Here is a 19,946-nt window from a genome sequence, read left to right on the forward strand (position 1 = left end):
ATGTCGCCTGTCTAACCCAGGAAGAAGTGCAGTGCCGCCTAAAAAAAATCAAAATAGACAAATCACCAGGTCCAGATGGCATTCACCCCCACGTTCTAAGGGAGTTAAGTAATGTAATAGACAGACCCCTATTTCTAATATTCAAGGACTCTATAGTGACAGGGTCTGTTCCCCAGGACTGGCGCATAGCAAATGTTGTGCCAATATTCAAAAAGGGGACAAAAAGTGACCCGGGGAATTATAGGCCTGTTAGTTTAACTTCTGTTGTGTGTAAACTGTTTGAGGGTTTCCTAAGAGATGCTATTTTGGAGTATCTCAATGAAAATAAGTGTATGACTCCATATCAGCATGGGTTTACAAGGGATCGGTCCTGTCAAACTAACCTGATCAGCTTTTATGAGGAGGTGAGCTCAAGACTGGATCGGGGTGAATCGCTGGATGTCGTATATCTTGATTTTTCCAAAGCATTTGATACGGTGCCACATAAAAGGCTGGTACATAAAATGAGAATGCTTGGGCTGGGGAGAATGTGTGTATGTGGGTAAGTAACTGGCTCAGTGATAGGAAACAGAGGGTGGTTATTAATGGTACATACTCTGAGTGGGTTACTGTTGCTAGTGGGGTACCACAGGGGTCAGTTTTGGGTCCTATTCTTTTTAATATATTTATTAATGACCTTGTAGAGGGATTGTATAGTAAAGTATCAATCTTTGCAGACGATACTAAGCTCTGTAACGTGGTTAACACAATAGAGGACAGTGCACGATTACAAATGGATCTGCATAGGTTGGAGGCTTGGGCTGGGATGTGGCAGATGAGGTTCAACACAGATAAATGTAAGGTTATGCACATGGGGAAGAAAAATCCAGGCTGGGAATATGTATTAAATGGGAAAACACTGGGGACGACTGACATGGAAAAGGACTTAGGAGTTTTAGTTAACAGTAAATTTACCTGTAGCAACCAGTGTCAGGCAGCTGCTGCTAAGGCAAATAAAATCATGGGGTGCATCAAAAGGGGCATAGATGCCCACGACAAGGAAATAATTCTACCACTGTACAAGTCACTAGTCAGACCACACATGGAATACTGTGTACAGTACTGGGCACCAGTGTACAAGAAAGATATAGTGGAGCTGGAGAGGGTTCAAAGACGGGCAACCAGAGTAATAAGGGGAATGGGAGGACTACAGTACCCAGAAAGATTATCAGAATTAGGGTTATTTAGTTTGGAAAAAAGACGGCTTAGGGGGGATTTAATAACTATGTATAAATATATAAGGGGACAGTACAGAGATCACTCCCAGGACCTATTTATACCCAGGACTGTATCTATAACAAGGGGACATCCTCTACGGTTGGAGGAAAGAAGGTTTCTACACCAGCACAGACGGGGGTTCTTTACAGTAAGAGCGGTGAGATTATGGAACTCTCTGCCAGAGGAAGTGGTAATGGCAAACTCAATAAAAGAGTTCAAAAGGAGCCTGGACGTGTTTCTTGAAAGCAATAATATTACAAGTTATGGATATTAGATTAATAGGGACAGAACGTTGATCCAGGGATTTATTCTGATTGCCATATTTGGAGTCGGGAAGGAATTTTCCCCCTGGTATGGGGCAATTGGCATCTGCTTCATAAGGGTTTTTTTGCCTTCCTCTGGATCAACACAGTAGGGACACAATATGTATATAGGTTGAACTTGATGGACTTTGGTCTTTTTTCAACCTTATGAACTATGTTACTATGTTACTATGTAATGTCGCATTTGTTTGTTCATTATTTGGACGAATGGCCGAAATGGTAAAATTTGGCACGAAAACGCTTTTGTATGGAAAGGAATGCATAAATCTCCTCATTAAATTGCACTTCAGTGTATGTAGAGACAGAACTGTCTGCTTGCTTCCACTAGATATCCAAAAACTTTGGATAAGGGTGTAATGACCCATCAACAGACTTGGTGTTTGATTGCTGCTCCACCTGTTGCACTCCTATAGTAATGGAGACATTTTTCAATCAAATATAACACATTTTACATCTGACCCTTCCAGAACTGTATTTATTTTGTAGGCACTGTGATGACTGTTGCTCTGCCTCTCTTCTCCATCTTTGTAATCTGGAGCAGCGAGAGACGTGTATTATGCACTTTGTTTATTATAAACCCCTTTTATTTCTGTTATAAATCTTTTTTATCCCCATTTTAACCCTTCCATGCCATTCATAGGTGTACAAAGGCCCTTTATCAAAAACAATCACTGTAATGTGTAAATAAATAAACTCAAAAAAAGTTGTTTTTTTTTTAAATTCCACTCTAACAGTGTCACAATAGCTGAGGTTTAAAATTACATCAGATAACGCTGATTCCTAGGATCCACCCCATAAAATGAGGCATATGGAACCTGTATCAGTAGAATACCCACGAGAAGGGGGGGTCCCCAAAATAACCCCATTGACTGAGACTTCAAGCATCAAATGCAATATTGCCAGTAAGCCAATTATTTTTTAAGAAAATCCCTCCAATTGTTTACAATTCACACAAATATTTATGCTTTTGGGCCCTGACCCTAATGATGGGTATTGTCCAAAAAAACGACCCACCTTTTGGAGCACAGACCATGTTTTGGTAACCCCCCTTTTCCCCGTATTATAAGCAGGATCAGATATTGGAACCTGCTTGGATACCTTCACTTGATAATGCCCCTATGTCCCCATAGAGGTGACATACAATTTGACAGACTGTATAATATAAGGCTCATCGTTGTTCTTTTTCACAGGTTTTGTGACATTTACACCTCAGAGAGGAATGTATGCATTGATGAGTCACTCGTGCTTTTCAAGGGCAGACTTTAGTTTAAATATGCCATCGATGTGGTCGAGGTATGGGGTAAAGTTCTACCAACTATGTGAGAGCAGTACTGGATATACTGTGACCTCTGGAATTAATGACGGAAAAGACTGTCACTTACATTATCCTGGCTATCCAGACTTAATTGACACATGTAGAAAGAGTGTGTCACTTGCCCTTTTTGAATAAAGACTACCACCTATGGGTAGATAGGTATACCACAACACAAACCTCAGCAGCTTAGCCAAGTATATACAGCGATAGCATTTGTGTACTGTCAATAACTAAACAGTACACATGAAACAGACAGTCATACAGAATACAAAGAAGCAACAGTAATCACATCTTACAGTAAACAAAAAAAAACATTTAACAGTTCCAGGGCAGCAGAAAGGAGGGGGGTGGTTGAGTGAAAAGGGTAAGGGCAAAAGTCCAAGGGCTGGGTGGGTCAGGAATGCTCTTCCTCTGGAGTGTCAATGATGGAGTATGTTTTACTTTGAACATTTTGGTAGTGATTGTTGGCCAAAAAGCTGCATGATAAGTTTCTAAATGTTCTAGTTTGTGTACGTTACAAAAATATATTCCTTTGTGGGAGTATCTTATGGGCTGTAAGACATGCTGGCCGCTTTAAAATCATTAAGCGGCCGGCGTGTCTGCACCATGCCGCCAGGTGCCTCAGTGAGGCTCTTCATCCCGCCCCTTTGAGGGGCTCATGCGAAAAAGCTCCTTGTGACAGGGAGAAGAATCTGCATATTTTATTAAAAAGGATTAGTGGCACTAAATTGTGGCTTCAGGCGTCCCGTGTATGATGACTTTTTTTTGTGTACTGATGTACTCCCCATCCCATCACATTACATCAACATGCGTTAGAAAATCAGGAAAAGATGGGCATGGATGGTGGGCTGATTCAGTGGCGCAACAGGCCACTTGACTATACTTGCCCCCCAGGCCTTAGGCTGCCAGCCCTCCCCTGTATGGGGGTGCTAAACAGTCCCAAATGAGACATATGGCCGGCAAAAGAAAATTAGAAAATGTGAAAATTTCAGGTTTGGCAACCGTATAAGGTACATTCTGATTTATGCCATGTAGCCTCCACAAAACCCCCCCAAAAATCTATACATGTGGAGTATTTCTGTAATCTGGTGATGTAGATGAACAAGTTTGGCTGGATTTATCTGCCATAAAGCTTAACCTGTGCTAAATTATAAAGTTCCAACTCTGCATACTAAATGTAAAAAAACCCTCAGTTTTGAAACAGTGATGTACACGTTATAATACAGGTATACACATCCATGCTCACATACACTTTTATACAGTACATAGACATCCATGCTGACATACACTTATACGTAGGCATCCATGCTCACATGCATACAAACATACATACCTCCTCCCTCCCGCCCGTACTCCCTTATCTCTGCAGCAGCTTTCGGTCCGTGTACAAGCAGCCTTGGTTTCACTGCGGGGTCACATGACATAATGTCAGCATGCCTGTCTCTCTCTCTGTGCCGGTTCAGAATTCTGTTCAGCACAAGGACACAGGAACAAGTGGTTGCTGGGGTCTCCCAAGCCCCCTAGACAGGTGGGCCCTGTCACAGTTATGCCCACTGTGACCACTGTACTTACACCACAGCACACAGGTATTCCTGTCAGCAAGCCTCATCACTCACGAGAACACGTCTCCTCTGTTCCAGATTACAGTGGTGGTGCGCTTTACACCACTCTTGCTGCTGCTTGGCATTGTGCATAGGGATCTTCAGTGTAAAGCTATGTGACCGAGCTGCTTATTTCTAGACACTTTCACTTCACAGTAATAGCACTTACAGTAGACTGGGGCAGATCTAGCAGAGCAGAAATTTCAGGAACTGTCTTGTAGCAAAGGTGGCATCCTATGACATTTAAAGTCACTGAGCTCTTCAGTACGACCCATTCTACTGTCATGTTTGTCTATGGCCTAAATTCAATTATTAGGAGGGCCGCATATTTTTGTTTTTTAGCGTATTTTCAATAATACTGATTTTATTACATTATTTTAAGCACCAAAGTATCAAGCCAGAAAATTACAAAGGCGACTCACCACTCATCAGCACGTATCAGTTTACATATGGTATGTTAACATGTTATTCTCTGTCTCTTTTGTGTATGCTTTTCCCTTTTCAAATAATTTGGATTACAGTTTTATAAAATACAAAACAAAAGTACATGTAAATAGTACATCAAACATATATGAGATCATAAAACGTTAAAGCAAATACAATATACAATGTTCAATATAAATCGTACTGAAACAATAAAATTGGAAAACAGTAATGACAACAATCGGGGCCGGCCTTAGGTGTGTGCGACCTGTGCGGCCGCACAGGGCACCATGGCAGCAGGGGCGCCTGCCCGGGACTTAAATTAAAACATCTGGCTTTTTTTGTTTTGTTTTTAAACTTTATTTAACATCCTTCATGTTAAATAAAGTAAAAAAAACCAAAAAACAATGCTTTAATTTAAGTCTCGGGCAGGGGCGCCGAACGGTTGCTTGTGAAGTTTTCAGCAACCGCTTGGCGCCCCTCACTCTCCGTGACATTTCATGTTGAGTGCCGGAATATGACATCAACATGAAATGCCAGCAGAGCGGGAAGATGGATGCCTCCCGCTCCCACCGCAGGACTCCGACAACAAGGTAAGTGAGGATAATGAGAAGTACGGAGAGGGAGTAGATAGTTAGGGCCAGGGGGGGATAGTGAGAAAGGGGGGGTAGTGAGAAGGGGCAGAGGGGGGGATAGTGAGAAGGGGCAGAGGGGGGGTAGTGAGAAGGGGCAGAGGGGGGGATAGTGAGAAGGGGCAGGGGGGAGGTAGTGAGAAGGGGCAGAGGGGGGTAGTGAGAAGGGGCACAGGGGGGGAGGTAGTGAGAAGGGGGCGCCAGAGGAGTAGTCCGCACAGGGCGCCAGAACACTTAAGGCTGGCTCTGACAACAATTATATGAAAAAGGAAAAAAACTAAAACAAGGAGAAAAAACAGGGGGGGGAATGGAAATATAAAAAAAAAAATAGAAGAGAAAAAACCAAGAAATAAAAATTCAACAATCCGGAAGTCTCTGTCTTTGCTTAAATCAAAACAGAGTTATCTCGCTATATAAAAAAAAAAATATATATCAATGAAAAATCAATTAAGGAGAAGTGCACAGAAAAGTAAAATAAAAAAAATATCTAAAAGGAACAAAAAAGAAAAATTTAAGTGAATATTTCCTTTTAATTTTCTCATCCCGGGAGTGTTTTAAAAACTGAGGGAAGTCTAATAGAATATTCATAAGATTTATTCTCCAAGGTCATATATACAGGATTTCCTTTATATTCGGAACAACTACTGATTTCCAGTACTTAGGAATAAGCATAGTAGCTGCAATCAGTAAGTAACCTATAATGATCTTATCTATTTTAGGCATATCAGACGGAAAATGTTTAAAAATACAAAGTTCTGGACCAAGCACTTCAATCCTGCTTTTCACAAGCTAAATTATTGATAATAAAGAGTTCCACATAGGTGTGATTAATGGACAATCCCAGAAAATATGAAGGAGGGTACCTGGGCCATTACAACCTCTCCAACATTTAAAAAATGGAGTCATCTTCATGCAGAAAAGCCTATCCGGGGTCAAATACCATCTGTATATAATCTTAAAATGATTTTCAAAATGTTGTGTGCATTGGGTTATACCCCTCAGTCCCGAGAACACATCATTCCAGACAGCTAGATCATATGTTTTACCTAATTCTTCTTCCCAGGCCGATATAAGTTTTTCTGAAACATTTGGGGAGAGGGAAGAGTAACACAATGAGATAGCACCTTCAGGTCCGGGGCATTAATATAAACTTTCTCTATATCATTCAAAGCTAAATGAGAATAAACTATATCAAAATCAGATATATTAAATTGTTTTTGAATAATTAGAAAAATCAAGTCATAATCACATTGTCTGGGAAAATAAACATTGAAAATGGAATAATCTATATCAGGGGTGTCCAAGTTTTTTCTGCAGTGGGCCACTTCATCAGAATTATATACGTGCACGGGCCGCACTCATTTTTCACTGAGAGAAAATATGGCCTTTAATAAAATATGCAGATTAAAATAAAGTAAATGACACAAAACCTTTACTTTTCCTCTCACTGATTTCTGGGATTTCTGGGCCTACAAATTCAGGATTCTGGATAAGTAAAAATAAAATAGTTCTATTTATTTTAGCGAGGTTCACTTAGACGAAACTGAAAGTGACCCCCCCACACACTTTTAATAAAAGTAAGTTACACACCAAAATTGTACAAAAAAATGATATATTATGATTGTTAACAGCAATCTCAGGCATACCCAGATTCCAGCATGTACTGGTTGGCTGGGCATTGTATTTTTTGTCTAATTTTAGTGTGTAACCACACTTTTATTAAAAGTAACACACCACAATTGGAAAAAAAAAATCAACAATATGACTTGTTATGATAGGAGTGTGATTGCTAACAGCAAACACACTCTTTTTATACCCAGGCAACCAGTGAATGCTGGAACCTAGGCATGATGGGACTGTGATTGCTGTAAGCAGATTGCTGTTAGCTGTTAGCAATCACACTCCTATCATCCCAAGTCAGCCAGTATATGCTGGTACAGGGTGGCTGTAAGTGCAGACCCCTTCCTGCTGGCAGCATCAGTACACAAGGGGGGCAATTAGCCAGGTTTTAGCATGTACTGGCTGACTTGGCATGATAGGAGTGTGATTGCTAACAGCAAACACACTCTTTTTATACCCAGGCAACCAGTGAATGCTGGAACCTAGGCATGATGGGAGTGTGATGCTGTTAGCTGTTAGCAATCACACTCCTATCATCCCAAGTCAGCCAATACATGCTGGTACAGGGTGGCTGTAAGTGCAGACCCCATACTGCTGGCAGCATCAATACACAAGGGGGGCAGCTAGCCAGGTTTCAGCATGTACTGGTTGACTTGGCATGATAGGAGTGTTATTGCTAACAGCAATCACAGTCCCATCATGCCTAGGTTCCAGCACTTACACATCCATGCTATCACACACACAAATTCATTCATTCACAGAATCATTCCCTCAATCATACTCATTCACACAACCTACCCCACCCCCCTACCTGCTCTACAGCTCTCGATGCCGCTCACAGACTTCAGCAGGGGGCGCGGCCTCCCTCTTCTCCCCACAGAGGAGGCAGGACTGGAGCAGAGAATAGACCCTCCCACAAGTAAGCAGCAGGGCTCTTGTGATCCTGGCTGCCGATCTCACGTGGGCCGCGGGCCGCGTGTTGGACACCCCTGATCTATATTATTCACTTTACCCACCCATAACACGTATCTACCCTCAGGATCAATAATAATTCTAAAAGTCTATAGCTAATGATTTGTTAAAAAAATAGAAGTCCCCCTAGCCTTTGAAGAAAACTTAGAATGAAATTTAATGGGATAAGGGGAGGGCTGGCAGCCTAAGGCCTGGGGGGCAAGTCAAGTGAAGTGGCTCCGCCCCCTCGCACTCACCTTTCACCCCTCACGCTGCTCCCATCACTATGCGGCCATCAGACTGCTGGAAAACGTATCTAAACGGCCGCTGGGTGCTGATGCCACCGGCCCGGAGCTACTGCAGGGGACCTGGATCCTCCTGTGTTATGCCCCCCCCTCCAACTTACCGGTGCTTCTGAGTCCCCGGTGCTTAGTCCGGGCAGCGTGTAGAGCTCTACGCGATTCGCGTGGAGCTCTACATGCTGCCCGGACTAAGCACCGGGGGCTCAGATGCAGGGGACCTGGATCCTCCTGTGTTATGCCCCCCCCAACTCAGAAGCACCGGTAAGTTTGGAGGAGGGAGGGGGAGTGTTAAATGGGGGGTGTAAGGCATTTCTGGATGCAGAGTGCTCTGTGAAATGCCTTTTAACCCCTTTAATGCCACTCTGCCCCATAATATGCCTTTTAACCCCCTAAATGCCAGAGTGGCATATAGGGGTAAAGGCATTTCTGGAGGCAGAGTGGCACATAGGGGGTCAAAAGGCATATCAGGGGGAACAGTGGCATATAGAGGGTTAAAAGGCATATTATGGGGCACAGTGGCATTTAGAGGGTTAAAAGGCATATCATGGGGCACAGTGGCATATATGGGGTATAAGGCATTTCTGGGGCAGAGTGGCAAGCCTGGGGGCAGATGTGCATAACTGGAGGGGCAGGTTGAAAAAAAAAAAGGAAATAAAAACAAAATATTTTTCTCAATCATAGCTTTTATTAACAAACAATTGTTCACATAGTTTACATGAACTAACATTTACTGGTAAAACTTTTTTCCTATAGGGTCGTCTTATATTCAGGCTTTTTCTTTTTTTCATAAATTAATATTCAGATTTTGGGGGGTCGTCTTATAATCGAGCAAATACGGTAATAACTATCACACAATAGCTTCCATTGATTGTTGAGAAAAATACAAAAGGGCAGGGGAAAAACAACAAAAAACAAATCCCCTAATAGGGAACCAACTAATTTTGGAACAAATAAAATATATACCAAAGATATAAAAAAATAGGCCCAAAGAGAAGAGTAAAAAGAACTGAAAAATATACTCCTCTCCACTGATGGTAAAAAAAAAAAAGGCCTTACTGTTGGGGGGGTAGGGAGAGAAACCACCAGTGAGGGGACCGGGATAATGTCATAATTATTAATGTTGCACAAAAAGTTATAAAAAAAAAATAAAAGAAATCTATTAAAGACCTACACATAAAAATCAAAAATCAAATTACAATTAAAGAATTCAAAAAGGAAACACAAAATAATAAAAAAAATTGAAATAAAGAAAAGAAATATAATCAACAAATAGCCAGTTCTAATCAAGACATTTAAAAAGACCTTGAAAATATATGAATAGTTTAAAAACAGTCTCTGGGTGGTGTCCCTGCAGAAATGTCTCATAACAAAGATATCAATGCTCCTGCAAATGTCTATTTAACAAAGAGGTTCCGGTTGTTTACTCCTGAGAACAATAGAGGAATTGGGAAATTCTAGAGAATGATTCCGTAGTAATGGCTTCTTCATCCAATAAAGCTGCAGCTTCTGCAATATGGGTATGCCTTCTGCAATCAAAACCCTCTCCTTTAGGTACGTGGTGTCTTGGTGAAAATATTTGTAAAAAATCCTTTCTCTCTTTGAGATTTGTATACTCCTCACAAAGCACCCTTTCTCACAGCATTCAGGAACTCACCTTTAACATGGAAGAAATATAATCGTGCTATAGTGTCCCTCGCAGCCTCCTTAGGAGCTCGGTTTGACTTCGGCAACCTATGGCATCGGTCAATCAAAATCTCTGGTTCGGCACGATTCTGCAGAACCGAACCAATCATTTTTTTAACATATGCGCCTAGATCTTGTTTTTTGTATGGATTCGGGTATTTTTCTGATCCTTATATTATTGCGTCTACTACGATCTTCCAGGTCAGCAATTTTCAGTTTACTTAACTCGAGTTGGTGTTCAAGCAGATCCACACGCTTTTCCAGCTCAAAATGGGCATTCTTCTGCAGACCAAGAGCCTGTTCGGTACGGTCCACTCGAATGTCCAGTTCGTTTCTATCCTTCTTAATCGAAATCTCTTTCATCAAATCATCACGAATCCCTTTCCTGAGATCCGTAAGCAGCTTAATTAATCGAGGTTCCGTTATAGCCATACCTGATCTCTCAAACTCCTCTCCCATCTTAGGCTGTTTCTTACGTGAGGATCCAGTTTCTTCAATCACAACAGGTTTCGAGGCACCCGAAGTTTTGGCTGAAAATGTCTGTTTTTGCATCTTCCAATCGGTCCAGTCGTGATTCGATTCTGATAAAAGTCCACAATTGAATGCTGTTTTTTTAATGAAAAAAGCCCAAATCTTCGCAGATCTCTCGCACTATGCTGCCATCTCAGTCGATGGCCAAGCCACGCCCCCCTTGTGTGTGCTTTTCCAACAAGCACTTGACTTCCTCTTCCATACCGGCTGCTAATTTCCCATCTTCCTTATTTATTTTACAACTGGTGCAGGAATCAGCATAAAGAAAGCATCAAATATCTTTTGATAAATGTATTTTAAACTTTTTTTGACTTGCATGCGGAGCCATATGCCTTATAGATTCCCTTACTGTATGAACATCTACCAATTCTGCTGAGAGGCAGAATTCTTGTTCTAATGTTTCTCCTAATGTGAAATAAAACATGAATCATGGCAGCTACACTGGACAATAGGACAGTGCTTGAAAATCAGAAATGTCCTGCGAAAACTAGGACACTTGGGAGGTATGTTATTCTGTTTTTTGCTTTATTGAACACGCTATCCTTGACTTTGGGTCACATCGTTCATTTTGAGGACTGTGTTACAGTCCTGAATAAATCCCAGACATTAGTTTTAGGATATTGATAAAAGGCGCAAGCTTTGATCTCATAGGAGGGTGGCTTAGCCCTGACTACAACACTATTTCTTGGATCTGGGTAGTTTAAATACATTTAAGAATTTGAATTTAATGTCATTTGGTTAAATCATTTTTGATTACACAAAATACTATAGATGTATATTAGATTGTAGCTGGGTTGATTTAACCCCTTCCGCTGATAAGAGTACTGATTGCATCACAGCAGTTATCTCACTTTGCTGGTTTAGTATCCTTCCCCATTAATCCCACATCCAGCTCCCTGCGCATTTTTGAATCTTTCTTCTGTGCCGTTTGATGGTTCTTAACACTTTTTTTGTATCACCTCCATAGCTGTGAAAACATTTGTAGAATCTCTCTCTTTGATGCCGAAGTGCTATGACATCTCAAGAGTGTTAGACCTGTTTTCCATTCACATATTTTGTGTTATGTTAAGAAGAGATTTAAATTAAAACACAAGAGTTTACATAAAAAAACCAAAAATTTATTTACGTTATACCAGTAAACAACACATTGACAATGAAGGGAAAAAATCCTTGAAGACTCGACAACTAACCTACAGACTGATTACTCCATACCTAGTGATCCAGAGGAAGGTGAAAACACTTGGGGGACAAAAGGTTGTCTCTGTTCCATGCAAAAAAAATTCCTTCCTGACCCCTTGAATAGGCGATCGGTTACTTTAACATTAGAAAACAAAGTAAAAACACTAAATCGGTACTTGTCCCTGGATCGAAGATGGATCACAGATCCACACAAACATTAATCAAAAGCTGATAATGTGTTGTGCTGTCCAAGATGGACGGATCCGCTACCGCTAGAGACATTGATTGCCTAACTAACTCAAGATCCTTTTGCCTTAACTCAGAGCTCACAAACTGCAGGTCCCTGCTTTTATAGCTCAAGCCTATTATGACAGGGGCAAGCTTTATGATGTAATGGGAGTGTGGTTCTATTATGATACACTGAGCTTTATGAGTTAAAGTGGGCGTGGCTTTAGCGTGCCATTTTAACCCATTGTTGTCCAGTTAATAACCGATATGGGCGATTCAGTTCTCTATAGCTCTGTATGGCTCTAGGACTCCCTACACAAACCAGTTTTTATTATTGATCTATATAGTACTCGCATATTCTGCAGCACTGTACAATGGGATCAAACGAGCTTACAATCTAGAAGATGTGACTTTGTAAAGTTAAAATAAATACGTATATATTCCCTAAGGGACAGTAGGGAGGTGTGTAGTTCTAGGATAGAAGGGTGTAATTGTATTTATCCCTTTGAGAGCCAAATGGTCAATGATATTTCACTTGTGTAATCTAAATAGTTTGACTAGAAACTGCTATCATGGTAATCAAAATATAAAAAAGCCTAACCGGACCACCCCCACCCCAAAATAACATGTGCCACACGTGGCTGGATTTTTTTTAGTCCACTAATTCAAATGACGAGCACACCCTGCACTTTGACTCTATATAGGAATAAGCCATATTTTCCAGGACATGTTTCATTGTAACATTGTCGTAGTTAGACAATCGCTATATGCTTTGTTGGACACGAACCACTAAATAAAGAAAAAAAAAGTAAAATTGTACCCGAGTGATTTCATTATTTCATACCCCATAATGTCTTAAAGCGTATAATAATTCAGACTGGTTACTGAAGCGTTTGCCTTGCTAATAATGAAAATACATGCGCGCAACGATATCTAAATAATGTGTAGTGCACGGCGTGTACAATAAAGGTTGTTGGGGAAAAAAAAGAAGGTGGGCGGTCCGTTTGCTTTGCGTCTATAAATAGACGATGTGCCACGCTATACCTCTCTCTTCCAGTTCGGTTAGGAGACGGGATGGTGAGTTTGTTAGTAGTATCAGGCCTCGTTGCAATCTCATCGTTATCACCGCCATCCGCTTGTTTGTCGGTGTTTATAGTTAAGGGTTACATACGGTATGTTAATGGCTGCTCAATGGACAGATAAGTTCTCGCTGGCGATGAGCTTGTCCCTACTTAGAGCGATGCGGCCTAGATGAGGCCTAAAATTATTGCGATTGTCCCGACGGGTGTCTGAAGTGTACTGTCTTAAGCAGACTTTACATAAATATTCCTGTTAAGTGTATGCTCCGTGTTTTAGGTGATGGCCTGTCGCCGCGTGATAAACTCATCGTTTTCATCTGATATTAAGACGCTAATGTTAGTATTTTTTTTTTTTCCCCCCTGACAGTCTCACCGAAAGTTCTCCGCCCCCAGGCATGGCTCTCTGGGCTTTCTGCCCCGCAAGCGTAGCAAGAGACATCGTGGGAAGGTGAAGAGCTTTCCCAAGGATGATCCGAGCAAGCCCATCCACCTGACAGCTTTCCTGGGTTACAAGGCTGGCATGACTCACATCGTCAGGGAGGTCGACAGACCTGGCTCCAGTAAGTGTTATAATAGTTATAAGGCAAATCGGACAAATTGCAGAACATATATAACGCAGAGCATGGCATACTTGAGAAATTAACATAGCAACTTTAACCTCTGTGTACGCATATATGTATATAGATGCAGAACTTGTTCATGTTAAAAGATGATTTTTAAATATTTCAAAGCCTTATAAATATAAGCAGAGTAACCGAAAGCTACCAATGATGATACTATCTCGACGGGCGGACTGAAGGATAGCCTATGGCAATCGCTGTTGAATGTCGAGTACTGATAGTGGCTTTTTTTTTTGCCTTTTGAGTTTTACAGCTATATTGTATTTTACCTAGTGTTTACCTAGGCTTATTCTGCAGAGATGCCTTAGACTTAGTATATTGCATATTCAGTGTAGGTTCATATAGTGTAATTGTGTTTTGCACAATTATATAGTTTAAAGCTTCTGGTAGCCTTCCAAATTATGTAAATGTTCTCATAGTGTGTAGTTGCTTAAGTTACGTTCTGCAGGTGTTCTGACACTGACACTTTAATGCTTAATCTGCAGAGGTGAATAAGAAAGAAGTGGTGGAGGCAGTGACTGTTGTGGAAACACCTCCCATGGTCATTGTTGGCATTGTGGGTTATGTACAGACCCCACGTGGTCTCCGCAGTTTCAAGACCATCTTTGCTGAGCACATCAGTGATGAATGCAAGAGACGTTTCTACAAGAACTGGTAAGGCTAAACGCGGTTTAGCATTGGCTCCCTAGAATTGGATAGCTTTCCCATGGCATTAAAGGGTACACTCATAGAAGTGTAAGTGGGACGTAGAGGAACTATGTGTAGCCTCTGAGGGTATCCTCAAGATATTTGCAGCTGAGCAGATGTAGATATTTCTAACAGCAAGGTTTAATGACTGCTTTATTAAATTTGTTTGGAATGGACATTGGCAGCTCCTCTCAGTCCTGTCCATGTTGGCCAGTGTCTGATGAGCTCCAGGCTCCGCTTGCTGGCTGAAAAGCTCCTTTGATGCCATGCAATGAGCCAAACTCTTGCCCTGGTTCACTCCTTCCGCTCATGTCCCCTTCAAGGGGCTTGATGAAGGGTTGTGCCAACTCTCCTGCTCTGCCGTTAAAGGTACAAATCTAAGAAGAAGGCCTTCACCAAGTACTGCAAGAAGTGGCAGGATGAAGATGGCAAGAAACAGCTGGAGAAGGACTTCCTTAGCATGAAGAAATACTGCCAGGTCATTAGGGTCATTGCCCACACTCAGGTATGTTTCAGTAAAATAGGAATTATGACGTGCAGCTATTTTGACCAATGCTTTCATAAATCTGTTCTCAACTTGTCATGGCCTTACTATTTTTCCCCTTGCTGGGCAGCCTAAATGATGAAACATTATCGACGGGCGGACAGACTTGACTGCTAAAAGCTGTCACTGTTGAATGTCGAGTTCTGATCAACTGCCCTCGTTCTTAAAACAAACTTCATTCAGTTTATAATGTTTTAAGTTGCTTCACATTAAACACAAATCTATCACTCATAGCGCTAAAAAAACTCAATTGGAAGTTTACATGTATATATCAGGGCTCATTTACGTCTCAAAAAGCAGATAGCTGGCCTAAATTGTACATTGTTGCTCAAAGGCAAACTGAGCAAGTGGAAGGTTCATTTTCTATTTGCATAGTAATGTTTGTTCCTTTTCCAGATGCGCCTGCTTCCCTTGCGTCAGAAAAAATCTCACCTTATGGAAATCCAGGTTAATGGAGGCACAATAGCTGAAAAGTTGGACTGGGCCAGAGAGAAGCTCGAGAAGCAAGTTGTAGTGTCTGGTGTCTTTGGGCAGGATGAAATGATTGATGTTATTGGAGTCACTAAGGGAAAAGGCTACAAAGGTGCGAATTGAAGTATTATGTGATATAGGTGCTTGCTCATTTAAGAGCCAAACATCTTTCAGCGTGTATTTCCCCTGTTCAATGATGAGGCTATGGAATATGCATTGGGCACAATGCCTGATCTCTAGTGATGATTAATTCCATGCTGCCTTCCTTCTGAGAATATTGTGTTGTGGTGCAACACCTTCCTTAAGTTTATTTTTTTGCCAACCCTATTATTTTTATCTAATTAGGTGTGACCAGCCGTTGGCATACAAAGAAGTTGCCCAGGAAGACTCACAGGGGTCTCCGTAAGGTGGCTTGTATTGGAGCCTGGCATCCTGCCCGTGTAGCTTTCTCCGTGGCTCGTGCTGGACAGAAGGGCTATCACCACCGCACAGAGATTAACAAGAAGGTAAACGTTAATATGGGGGCAGTTTACAAGGCACATGAGTTCTTGGGGAAGCTTCTCTTGTCCAACCTCAAAACACAAATGCATCAATGGAAATATACCTATATATGTCCTAGATCTACAAGATTGGCCAGGGCTACCACTCGAAGGATGGCAAACTTGTCAAAAACAACGCCTCAACAGATTATGACCTTTCAGACAAGAGCATTAACCCTCTGGTAAGTTATTTTGCTGATCTATGGTTACTGTTGCTCTAAATGTGAAACCGGACTGTTGCTTATCTGCTGTTGTGGTCCTGTATACAACTCAGTTTCTAGTTTTTATTAGTTGACAATCATGTTTTAGATGTTGCAGGATCCCACTGTTTTAACAAGAGGCACCAGTCCCTAATTTGAGCTAGCCTTTTTGAAGTTTTTATTTATAGAAGTTAGGCATGACTCCTAGACTGTCCTATGATGAAGCAATGGAATTTGCACTGGGCACAGTGCCTGATTTTTATGAAGAACTGTTCCATGCTGCCTTCCTTCTGAGGACCTGTCGAATTTTGCAGGCAACGTTGAAAGTCTTTGGTTATGATGGTACATTATGCCATGTAAAATTATCTAGAATCACTGTCAACAGGATATTTGCTTAGTCACCTGAAATAAATCCTGTTGGCTCAAAGCATTCAATTTCTAGTTATTTGATGCTTGGCCATTCCATCCTTGCAAATAACTTTTTTGTTTGTGTAGAACTTTCTCCAGTGTTAGGCAAAAAAATCTCATGTTAGTCATGTGCTGGTCCTTAAGTAACCTGTGCTTTTTTTCCTCAGGGTGGTTTTGTCCATTACGGAGAAGTGAAAAATGACTTCATCATGCTGAAAGGCTGTGTCATTGGGACCAAGAAGAGAGTCCTTACTCTGCGCAAGGTAACTTTCTTACAGTGGTTGGCAAATTAGGTTCTGTAGCTTGAAAATCGAGCTTTTGAGTGGTTCATGTATGAACATTTTGTGTTGTGCAGGAAAGACAGTCCTACACTACTACACAACACTTTATTTACACAACTTTCTGCCATTTGGCTTTACTTTTCCTCCAATCATTGATCACTAGTAATTAAACACTTTTATTAGGACACAACTTCAGCATGTGCTTGTCTTGTTGTACTGTTGCAACATTCTCAGAGCCGTTTCCCAGTTTAAGGCTAGGCTAAAACAGCCCCATTTACTTGTAGCTTTGAGGCCCACTGTGAACCTTGGCAGATTGTCAGGGTTTTGGTTCCTCCTAAACATGCGTATTTTGTTTTTTCTCTGCAGTCACTCCTTGTCCAGACTAGCCGTCGTGCCCTGGAGAAGATTGACCTGAAATTTATTGACACAACTTCAAAATTCGGGCACGGACGTTTCCAGACACCAGAGGAAAAGAAGGCTTTCATGGTAAGTTTGAACTGAAACCCTTTGTGATTTGTGCAGAGTTCTCAGGTTTTTTGTTTGTTACCAGTATATTAAGTGCCAAATAAACTTTAATTAGTTTGTAACATGGAAGGAGTAATCTGATGGTCTGTTTGTTTTACAGGGCCCACTCAAGAAAGACCGTCTGGCAAAGGAGGAAACTGCATAAATATGACATTATATCCTATGTACATCTGGGATGTTATGATTGTGCTCTTAATAAAACTGAAAATGGCAAAATCATTTTTGACTGTTATTGTAAGAAGGTCACCCTTCATTAGTAAATGGTCATTTGGCAGCTGCCTCATGTCATGTGGTTTGCACCACTAGGTTTGATGTTGCATATTACTAGTTTGTTTGTCAGTGCAACTTTGACATGTTGCTTAGAATACCATGCTAACATTGGGAAAACTTGAGAGCCAACAATTAAAAAAAAAAAAAAAAAGCACTGACCTGAAAGTCCAAGGTGCTTCCAGGTCAAATGCTGTGAGTTTAGTAACTGCTGATCAGATTACTCCTATTGGCCAGGAGTGATCTGATCATTATGGCAGCCCCTGGATGACCCTGCCCTACAAAAGAGGGGGGGGGTCATCTAGAGTAATTATGAAAAAGCACAAGTTAGCTGGTCACTTGTCAGTGACATTTTAAGTTACTGATTATTGATCGGTTTCCTTGATCAATGTCAGCAGCCTAAACTTGTTACCTAAAAGTAATCTGATATATGTATTTAAAGTTTAAAATTTTAAATGTGCACTTTCCAGTTTTGACTCCGCAATGTCTGAGAAACATGACTTATGTATGAATGTGGGGTATCGCTGTACTCCGGGGCCAGGGTTACTGAACAAAGACCTATTGTTTTTTCACACATCCACTCCACATAAACATGGTGAAACCGCAAAGTGGATGTGAAAATTTTTTTTTCCTGTTAGACTAAATTTGGAAGGTGTCAGTGTGGAATCGGTTGCATAGGACAGGCCAAAATGCTCCCAACTAGATTCCCTGAGCTGTCTAGTTTTAGGAAATGGTTTTAGGGGGTTAAAATGAAATATGGGACCCCTACAATCTCGGATGAGACCTGGAGCCAGTAAACTGATCTGTCAAAATTGAGACATGACCTACCTATGTATATGGGGTATTGTGATTTGTATTTAGAAACACCCCCTGAATACAGGACTTTTTTTTTGTTTTGTTTTTTATTCTGCGGTGGAACTCCCAGGATACTACATTAAAAAAAAAAAAAAATAGAAAAGGTGATGTGCGTCATTCATATTTAACCCTGTAAGTGCCAAAATAAATGAAAATACCAGACATGGTGTGTCCAAAAACAGGACAAATACCTAAACACACTTCTGCATATTTTTTTTTCCCCATTTGCACTGGTTATAAAGTTTCTATAGGTGACACTGAAATTTTTTTTTTTCCCCTTAATTTCCCCCATGTTTTTGGATATTTTTCATACTTATTTATATATAATTTCAAAAGAAAGCCCTACTTGTCCTGGGGAAAACACTATGATTTGTGTGGGTGCACTAATTGAGAAGAGAGAATTTACTGTTGACAGCAAAAACTGATCTGGTCTTTTAGCGCGACTGTAGTAACAAAAACCTGGTCCTGAAGGGGTTAACATGGGCAAATTGTAGCTTTTAGTGTTCACATGACAAGCCATTCACCTTCCTGTGACCGCTATACCCAATTAAACTTGTGTTTTTATATGCTTTGATAGTTATGATTAGCTGAAAATGTAGGCTGAGTAATTTAGTAAAAACTACAAAAAGAAAAACACATTCCCCTGACAGAAAATAGTCAATGTATCAATCTAATCTAGTTTTCAAAAGTACCATATTTCTATGGAATTTCCATACTTGCCCAGCAATTATAAGGGCACATATTGCAGTGAACATGGTTTCAAAACTTGAATTTTTCAACATGGTATGCTGGGTTTCTAACAGATTCTGAACCAAAAAACCCTCAAAAGTAAAGCGGACAACATGGTTTCATCAAGAGCATTTGGACAGTTTTCATGAAGCTGCCCTGGCCAATAATTTCCTGTGCTTTATTTTACACCAACACTGTTGCTTATATATATATTTTTTTTTTGCACAGGTTATGCTATGGCATGGAAATCCGGGCAAAATTCATCTCCAATTGCAGAAATTCCCCACAGGCATTGAGATTTTTTTTTCTGGGCATTACAGTGCACACATTGGAACACATCCATCTTTAATCATGGTCCTTTGCTAGACCACTGCTATATGAAACAACTTGGTCCCTCTGGACAACACCTTTCTATAAAAATATATATTTTTGTAATGCAGACACATCAGTGTACATCAGGAGTATTTGCTCAGAAATTTCTGCCAAAATGTGGTTTTATGTCCCCGTCCCCCCCACACTTATTTGTATTTTATTTTACTGGAGTTGATTTGCAAGGTGGGGGGCCGGGCTGTGGCAGAATGTCTGATGCCCTTCATGACACCTGGGATTAGAAAGTTTTTCCAGTGTGTCAAACAACCTTTTGGCACAATTTCGTTTTGATGCCATAGTAGCAGGCAGCCATAATCGAACGGATCA

The 19,946-nt window shown here is 40.9% G+C and overlaps 1 protein-coding gene and 2 non-coding genes across 3 annotated transcripts; all 3 read left to right on the forward strand.

Moving 5' to 3' along the window:
* Positions 1–13,497: 13,497 nt before the first annotated feature.
* LOC149284375 (large ribosomal subunit protein uL3-like) lies at positions 13,498–17,573 on the forward strand. The gene is made up of 9 exons (XM_089496762.1): positions 13,498–13,684; positions 14,230–14,398; positions 14,801–14,936; positions 15,372–15,558; positions 15,792–15,952; positions 16,066–16,167; positions 16,761–16,856; positions 17,241–17,360; positions 17,500–17,573. Exons 1-9 carry the CDS (start codon positions 13,645–13,647, stop codon positions 17,542–17,544), a joined length of 1,056 nt encoding a protein of 351 aa, XP_089352888.1. The 5' UTR covers positions 13,498–13,644; the 3' UTR covers positions 17,545–17,573.
* Positions 15,632–15,725, forward strand: LOC149284376 (small nucleolar RNA U83B). Its single transcript, XR_016277855.1, has one exon. It is a non-coding gene; the product is annotated as a small nucleolar RNA U83B (small nucleolar RNA).
* LOC149284377 (small nucleolar RNA U83B) lies at positions 16,394–16,487 on the forward strand. The gene has a single exon (XR_016277856.1). It is a non-coding gene; the product is annotated as a small nucleolar RNA U83B (small nucleolar RNA).
* Positions 17,574–19,946: the final 2,373 nt, after the last annotated feature.

Source organism: Sceloporus occidentalis, unplaced genomic scaffold (assembly GCF_023333645.1).
Source record: "Sceloporus occidentalis isolate IW3139 unplaced genomic scaffold, rSceOcc1.0.p SCAF_94, whole genome shotgun sequence".
Taxonomy (NCBI): Eukaryota; Metazoa; Chordata; class Lepidosauria; order Squamata; family Phrynosomatidae; genus Sceloporus; species Sceloporus occidentalis.